The sequence below is a fragment of the Salmo salar genome, chromosome 02, assembly GCF_965601325.2.
Source record: "Salmo salar chromosome 02, fSalSal1, whole genome shotgun sequence".
Taxonomy (NCBI): domain Eukaryota; kingdom Metazoa; phylum Chordata; class Actinopteri; order Salmoniformes; family Salmonidae; genus Salmo; species Salmo salar.
In genome coordinates this window covers 13,362,336-13,371,354 of record NC_138292.1, presented here as the reverse complement: position 1 = coordinate 13,371,354, position 9,019 = coordinate 13,362,336, and the positions used below count along the sequence as shown (strand labels likewise).

General features: G+C 44.6%; 1 protein-coding gene across 1 annotated transcript; it reads right to left on the bottom strand.

Annotated features, from left to right (window-relative positions):
• Positions 1 to 278: 278 nt before the first annotated feature.
• LOC106593591 (zymogen granule membrane protein 16-like) lies at positions 279 to 8,559 on the bottom strand. Its single transcript, XM_045719109.2, has 5 exons — positions 8,515 to 8,559; positions 8,181 to 8,202; positions 7,982 to 8,034; positions 1,652 to 1,820; positions 279 to 1,283 (listed from the first exon to the last, which is right to left on the bottom strand). Exons 3-5 carry the CDS (start codon positions 8,031 to 8,033, stop codon positions 914 to 916), a joined length of 591 nt encoding a protein of 196 aa, XP_045575065.2. The 5' UTR covers position 8,034; positions 8,181 to 8,202; positions 8,515 to 8,559; the 3' UTR covers positions 279 to 913.
• Positions 8,560 to 9,019: the final 460 nt, after the last annotated feature.

Here is a 9,019-nt window from a genome sequence, read left to right as displayed (position 1 = left end):
CTATGAACATTTGAACGTCTAATCTCCACCCGGCAAAGCCAGAAGAGGACTGGCCACCCCTCATAGCCGGGATCCTCTCTAGGTTTCTTCCTAGGTTCTGGCCTTTCTAGGGAGTTTTTCCTAGCCACCGTGCTTCTACACCTGCATTGCTTGCTGTTTGGGGTTTTAGGCTGGGTTTCTGTACTGTACTTTGAGAAATCAGCTGATGTAAGAAGGGCTTTATAAATACATTTGATTTGATTTGATCCTATCAAAAGGAACACAATGAAATATAATGATTAAAGATATGCTTTTTATTAAAATGTCCATAAGCAGATGTAGCAGAAAAGGAACAACAAATAACAAATGCAGCGTGTATAAAATAGTGAAGGTGAAGTACCCTGAGACGCTATTATCTCCCCATAATATTTGATTGTTCAATTAATCAAAGACATAATTAATCCTTTAAATTCCATATGATTCTTTTATTTATTGTGATAAATTGTGATAACCTCAAATGATGTGTAACAACGCATGTGGTCTGTGACCGACGCTGACAGGACTGCTGTAATATTCCTATCTGATGGGTGCTTCATGAGAATTTACACTGAATGAATTTGAATGTTTAGAAGTATTCTTGTACTGCTTCAAGTGAGGGATCACTTTAAAAATTCTTCCAAAATATTTGAAACATTCAAATTCATTCAGTTTCAATTCTCATGAAGCACCCATCAGATAGTGATATGAAAAACAGTTCTGTCAGCATCTATGTCAATCATCCGTCCAAACATATAGGGTCAGTTTCCTGGACCCAGATTAAGTCACTCCTGGACTAAAAAGCATGTTGAATGGAGAATCTCCATTGAAAGTAACTAGTCCAGGACTAGGCTTAATCTGTATCCGGGATACCATCCCAAAGAGCAAGACATACTTTTTAGGAGTAAGTAGGAGTTACTGTTTCCAGTGCTGTATCCAGAGTACTGTTTCCAGCCCGTTCCATGTACACCAATCCCCAGTGGGCTCCGATGGAGGTGATCCCGGCACCGTTGAAGCGACCGCTGAGCAGCCTCAGCTCATTTCCCATGTTGGCTGGGTAGAAGTTGAAGGAGACTTGGCTAGGCTGGCCGGCTGACAGAGTGCGCCCCATGTTGGTGGTTAACACCAGGTAGCAGATGTAGTCTGCTGGGTTGTACTTCCCAGACACCTCGACGATGGCCTCATCATTAAACAGCTCCATCTCCTGCTTTTCACCCCCTTCACGACCAAACACAGGGGACCAGGTGGAGCCGTATCTCAGCTGGAACCTAAAACAGAGGAAGCTTTTCACGTTGGTTGTGTTTTGATAAGGCACATTCAGACCGAGAGAGCATGTAGCGTCAGAGAATATCAAGGAATGACACTTTACATTGTACTCTGGGTTAGATAAGATAACAATATTGTCTGGTCATGTACTGAATATGTAATTTACACAACAATTAAATAAATAAAGAAAGAAAGAAAGAAAGAAAGAAAGAAAGAAAGAAAGAAAGAAAGAAAGAAAGAAAGAAAGAAAGAAAGAAAAAAAGAAAGTGTGTCTGTTGGGTAGTGTAGTTTGACTGAGTCAGTGGTGTCTGTTGGGTAGTGTAGTTGGACTGAGTCAGTGGTGTCTGTTCATGGGTCAGGGTCTGCTCACCCGCTGATGTAGGCGATGCTGTTGTAGTAGTAGTAGTAGTAGTAGTAGTAGTAGTTGTTGTTGGTCTCCCACACTCTGACTCCTGTGATGTGTCCCTCACCGTAGGAAGCAAATGGGGTGCCACCTCCTTGACCCACCGCAGAGGAATACGAGTACGGATCTTTGATGGCTAAAATAACATGGGAAATATGTTTACTATATTAATAATTCTATTTTTCTAGCTGCCACCGATCCACGTTTCTTTTTCCATTTGTTATGTCTTGATTGTTCACACCTGGTTCCCATCACATTACTATTATTTCCCTATTTAACCCTCTGGTTCTCATTATGTTTTGTGCGTGATTGTTTCCTGGTTTTTGTGTTAGGGTTTGTTATCCCTGCGTGGATTTATTGGCTGATTCTTTTTCCGAGTAAAGTACGTTATTTTACTCAGTTTTGTGTCCTGCGCCTGACTCCGTCCTCACCTCTGCACAACTGACACTTGACAGAATCACGCACCTTTTTTTATGGAGTCAGCAGGTGCACCCAGTCCTCCGGTACCAGTGGAGGAACCCGTCCAGCAGCACGCGATGATGCTCCAACATCTTGGCACAGCCATGGATTGCGTGCTGCTCACCATGGAGCAATGGGAAAAAGGGGTTTTTCCCACATCCCCATCAACTTCACTCCAACCCACACCACAACCCACACCGCTGTCCACCCCTCCGTCACCTGGACCCAGTGGGATTCGGCTCTCGCTCCCGAGCGCTTATGATGGGACGGCTGCCGGGTGCCAGGGGTTCCTGCTCCAGTTGGAGCCCTACCTGGCGACCATCCACCCGGCTCCCTCGGGATACTAGAGCGTGTCCACCCTCATCTCCTGTCTGTCGGGGAAGGCGCTTGAGTGGGCCAACGCGGAATGGGGAAGTATAGAAGCAACGTTGGTCCGCTATGAGGATTTCACCCGTCGCTTCCGGGCGGTCTTCGATCATCCACCTGAGGGGAGAGCAGCGGGGGAACGCTTGTTCCATCTCAGACAGGGGATGAGGAGCACACAGGAATTCGCACTGGACTTCAGGACCCTGGCTGCCAGCGCAGGATGGAATGAGAGGGCCCTGATTGACCATTACCGATGTAGACTACGTGAGGACGTTCATCGGGAGCTGGCCTGCAGGGACACCACCCTTACCCCCGACCATCTGGTGGATTTATGCATCCGGCTGGATAACCTGTTGGCCACCCGCGGACGTCCGGATCGGGGTCCGTCCATTCCATCCCCCAGCGCCTCCTGCACTACCTGTGGCCGCAGAGGACACACTGCTGGTCGGTGCTGGAGAGGTTCCCCAGGAAGTCGAGGCAGCAGGCAGGGCACTGGTGTATCATCCCAGGTGAGTATGCACCCAACTCACCCAGAGCTTCCTTTTGCGCACATGTATATATCTATAGAATTTCCTGAGTTTTCCCCGCATTCCCAGCATAAGGCGCTAGTAGATTCAGGCGCAGCTGGGAACTTTATTGACCGTTCATTTGTTCGTAGATTAGGGATCCCTATTGTTCCTGTTGATGTGCCCTTCCCTGTACATTCCTTAGATAGTCATCCTTTAGGGTCGGGTCTGATTAGGGAGGTCACAACTCCACTATGTATGATAATGCAGGAGGGTCATGAGGAGAGAATTAGTCTCTTCCTGATAGATTCTCCTGCGTTTCCTGTGGTGTTGGGGTTTCCCTGGTTGGCCCATCATGACTCGTGGCAACAGAGGGCTCGCAAGGTATGGTCACGTCAGTGTTCAGGGAGGTGTATAGGTGTTTCCATAGGTGCAACTACGGTGGAGAGTCCAAACCAGGTCTCCACCATGCACATCCCCCCTGAATATGCTGATTTGGGGCGACTCAACTACCACCCCATCGACGGAGGGATTGTGTGATAAATCTCCTGGTAGATGCAGCACTTCCCAGGAGTCATGTGTATCCTCTGTCACAGGAGGAGACGGCGGCTATGGAAACATGTCACCGAATCTCTGGGACAGGGATACATTTGGCCTTCCACTTCACCTGCCTCCTCAAGTTTCTTTTTTGTGAAGAAGAAGGATGGAGGTTTACGCCTGTGCATTGACTATAGAGGTTTAAATAAGATCATGGTGAAGTATATTTACCCTCTGCCTCTCATAGCCAGTGTGACTGAGTCATTGCATGGGGCGCGCTTCTTCACCAAATTGGATCTCAGGAGTGCTTACAACCTGGTTCGTATCCGGGAGGGGGATGAGTGCAAGACGGCATTTAGTACCACCTCTGTGCACTATGAGTACCTCGTCATGCCGTACGGGTTGATAAATGCTCCATCCGTCTTCCAATCCTTTGTAGACAAGATTTTCAGGGACCTGCACGGGCAGGGTGTAGTGGTGTATATAGATGACATTCTAATATACTCCGCTACACGCGCCGAGCATGTGTCTCTGGTGCGCAAGGTGCTTGGTCGACTGTTGGAACATGACCTGTACGTTAAGGCTGCGAAATGTCTGTTCTTCCAACAGTCCGTCTCCTTCCTAGGGTATCGCCTGTCCGAGTCAGCGATGGAGATGAAGAATGACTGCATTTCAGCCGTGCGTAATTGACCGACTCCAACCACGGTAAAGGAGGTGCAGCGGTTCTTAGGGTTTGCCAACTACTACTGGAAGTTTATACGGGGCTTTGGTCAGGTAGTGGCTCCCATTACCTCTTTGCTGAAAGGGGGACCGGTGCGACTGCAGTGGTCAGCTGGGGCGGACAGGGCTTTTGGTCACCTGAAGGCTCTGTTTACCTCGGCTCCTGTGTTGGCTCATCCTGATCACTCCTTAGCGTTCATAGTAGAGGTGGACGCGTCCGAGGCTGGGATAGGAGCTGTGCTGTCTCAGCGCTCGGGTACGCCACCTAAAACTGCACCCCTGTGCGTTCTTTTCGAAGAAGCTCAGCCCAGCGGAGCAAAACTATGATGTGGGGGACCAGGAGCTGTTGGCTGTTGTCGGGGCTCTGAAAGCGTGGAGGCATTTTCTTGAGGGGGCTAAACACCATTTTCTCATTTGGACTGACCACTGTCGTGTCTTTGGGATCATTAAAACGGAAGACATGTTTATCAAATAACTCTCTGTGATTATTATTACGCGATTAAACTGATTAATCGTGTAAATGTAATTAACTAGGAGGTCGGGGCATCAAGGAAAATATTCAGATTACAAAGTTATAATTTTCCTAATATAACTTTCAGATATCATACTATCTGATCTGAGTCTTCTGATTAATGATGTGTTATTTACCTCACGTCAGTCTCATTCCAAACGTTGTAAATTGTTGGTTATCTGCACGAACCCAGTTTTCACTATGAGTCATCCATACATCAATTGTCTTAAAATCGTTTATTTACTAATATAAGTAATTCACAGAAATGCATAACAATACAGATATGGTTACAAGGAAATGATAGGAGAATGTGCCCTAGTGGGCTAAACCGGCATGGCGGCTTGTTACACAAAGAAAGGGGTTTGGGCTTGAATGAAAGAGCGGGAAGATTGAGTAACCAAGAAAGCAGCTATGCTATCGTAAATACATTATCGTATGCATTCTAAATTACCGCCCATTTGGAAAAGGAAAATGCAATAAATATTTACTCTGAGCTGCGCTTTGGTAGGTTGGTCGTAGATGCTGGCCGTGTTGGCCAACAGAGATCTTCCTGTCCTCGGAAGAATATCACTGGTGGTAAAACGGATACGTTGTAGTATCTTCGTTGTGTGTTAGACTGGATACGTCGTCTGTCCTTTCCTAGCCCACGTCTACAGCGGCCGCTGCTAAGTATCACTTCTGTAGTGAATAAGGGTTCAAAGTTCATACCATTCGCAACCAAAACTCACGCTGAGGTTGGCTTAGTTCTGTACTTGACATGTTTGTCCTTTTAACGCAGAGGCTGCAGACCGCACGTACCCGGAACAGACTTGGTTACATTTCGTCACTGACTTATATAGTGGCGAGGGGTAGAAGGGTGTGTTTCATCGTTTATAACCCCTGTCTCTTCACAGGGGCGGGCCACTGATTGGTCAGGGCTCTTTCCTTATGAAATCCCAATTCTCTCATTTGGAAGCTAAAATTACATTTAATCTCCTAACAAACAGTTTCAATATCAAACATTTAAATTGCACAACAATTCCATGTGAATCTGATAACTAAAATGTGTAGACTTTCCCAGGTACAGTTTATGTCGTCCTGTCATCAGTCATAATGTCTCAGATGACAACCGAACTGACATTCATACTCATTAAGTACCTGGTAAATATGGTTCCTTCCCCCCCCCCCCCACTTGTTTGATGTTCCCAGACTCTCTATATTTAACCTCTCTAGGGTAGGGGGCAGTATTTTCACGGCCGGATGAAAAACGTACCCAAATTAAACGGCCTACTACTCGGGCCCAGGAACGAGAATATGCATATTATTAGTAGATTTGGATAGAAAACACTCTGAAGTTTCTATGATGTCTGTGAGTATAACAGAACTCATATGGCAGGCAAAAACTTGAGAAAAATCTAACCAGGAAGGGAGAATTCTAGTGCTTGTAGTCCTTTCAAGTCATTGCCTATCGAACACTCAGTGACTTAGGGTTCATTTTGCACTTCCTAAGGCTTCCACTACATGTCAACAGTCTTTAGAAAGTTGGTTGAGGCGTCTATGATGAACAGAGAGCGAACAGAGGAAGTTGGAAGTTGTTGACTCAGGAAGGTACTGGCGTTCATTGGCGCGCATTCACGTGAGAGTTAGCTGTGTTCCAAAATGTTTTTCAAGACAATGGAATCGTCCGGTTGGAATATTATTGAAGTTCTAAGTGATAAAGGCCCTAAAGATTGATGCTATACAACGTTTGACATGTTTGAACGAACGTAAATAGAACATTTTTTACTTTTCGTCGTGACATTTTCCGCGCGCTTCCTACACTTGGAGTAGCTTACTGAATGCGCTAACAACAAGGACCTATTTGGACATAAATTATGGACTTTATCGAACAAAGCAACATTTATTGTGGACCTGGGATTCCTGGAAGTGCCTTCTGATGAAGATCATCAAAGGTAAGTGAATATTTCTAATGCTATTTATGATTTTAGATGACTCCAAAATGGCGGGTATCTGTATTGCCTAGTGTATTTTTCTGAGCACAGTACTCAGATTATTGCAAAGTGTGCTTTCCCCGTGAAGCTTTTTTGAAATCTGTCACAGCGTTTGCATAAAGGAGATGTTCATCTATAATTCTTTGAATAACAGTTTAATATTTTATCAACGTTTATGGTGAGTATTTTTGTAAATTGTTGTGCTGCTCCACCGGCAGTATTGGAGGCAAAATATTTTCTGAACATCACGCACCAATGTAAAATGGAGTTTATGGATATAAATATGAACTTTATCAAACAAAAAATGCATGTATTGTCTAACATGAGGTCCTTGGAGTGTCATCTGATGAAGATCGTCAAAGGTTAGTGCATAATTTTAGCTGGTTTTCTGTTTTTTGTGATGCCTGTCCTTGCTAGGAAAATGGCTGTGTGCTTTTTCTTGTGTTGGAACTGTCCTAACATAATCTAACTTTATGCTTTCGCCATAAAGCCTTTTTGAAATCGGACAATGTGGTTACATTAAGGAGACGTGTACCTTTAAAATGGTGTAAAATAGTCCTTTGTTTGAAAACTTTGAATTATGACATTTTGTGGTTTTTAATTTGGTGCTCTGATTTTTCACTGGCTGTTGAAAAGTGTGAACCGTGGGTGGCGTCCCACCTGCCCAAGAGAGGTTAACAAAGGCTATTCAAATGTCCTTCAGTAGGGTCAGAGAGAGAGGGGAAGGGAGAAAGGTATTTATGGGGGGTAAACCCATAAACCTTTCTCACAGGCCAACGTCATGACACCACCGCAATCTGGAGTACATCTGGGCCAGCGAGGAGAATGAATCCTCGCCAGGCAAGGTGGGCCATGTTTTTCACCCGTTTTGTGTTCACTCTATCCTACAGACCAGGTTCCCAGAACGCCAAGGCAGACACACTGTCTCGGATATATGACACAGAGGAGCGGTCCACGGATCCCACTCCCATAATTCCTGCTTCTTGCCTGTTGGCACCGGTTGTATGGGAGGTTGACGCGGACATCGAGCGGGCGTTACGTGCGGAGCCCACTCCCCCCCAGTGTCCATTTGGACGTAAGTGGGAGGGAGTGGGATTTATTGGCTGATTATTTTTCAGAGTAAAGTACGTTATTTTACTCACCTCTGCACAACTGACACTTGACATGGTGAAAGCACAAAAGCTATTATCTTATCATTATAATTCAGAATTGTATTTTTATTACTCACGCATTGCCAAGCAGCTAGCCAAGATCACTGTGACAACCAGGATTGAGAACATTCTGCAAAAGGGAGGCATCAATACTTAAGACCTTTATTTTCAGTCAATTTCATTCTCACTCCATTTCACTTTAAATGGTAAAACTTGAAATAATGTTGTTAATAATGTTTTTCATAGTAGTTTGTCAAAACAACTAAGTCCTTTTACCTGTCAGGTCAACCAGTGTTTCCTAGGAGGGAGATAAAAATAACCTTTTGAATTGTGACGTAACAAACAACAAACCATTCTTGAATGTGAAATGTTATAAAACAGCTCTAAAAAGTTGAACCTAATCTTGTTTATTACAATCACTCTTGTAGTGCTAAGCTACTGTCACATTAAAATAATGTCAGATCATTGAATTTAAATTTAGAGGCAAAAGGGCCAACATGTTTGTGCCCAAGTACCAAGAGATAATGAGTTTTAACTTCATAACATTTTCCAAACCAGTATCAGGCATTGAATACAAGTTTTCTATTTAGTTAGTTGTGTAGTTACCCACAGTGCTATCTTGAGATGTGTGTGAAAACCTGTGAAAGCTTCTTATCTCTCTGTCTCTGCAAGGTCCTTCTAGTCTATTGCTTCCTCTTAGAACTGCATTTATACCTGCTGAACATTCCATCAGCTCTAGATGGAAGGAGCATGACAAAGAACACCTTCAGTCAGTCACTATAGAGAAGTCAGACATTGTTTTCTAATTGGTCGAGGCTACTTTGGGAGGGTGTATCAAGGAAACAAGCATCTTTCTGGTAAGAAGAAGGGCGGGGGTGTATGATTAACGAGACGTGGTGTGATCATAACAACATACAGGAACTCAAGTCCTTCTGTTCATCCGACTTAGAATTCCTCACAATCAAATGTCGTCCGCATTATCTACCTAGAGAATTCTCTTCGATTATAATCACAGCCGCATATATCCCCCCAAGCAGACACCGATGGCCCTGAACGAACTGCATTTGACTCTGTGTAAACTGGAAACCACATATCCTGAGGCTGCATTTATTGTA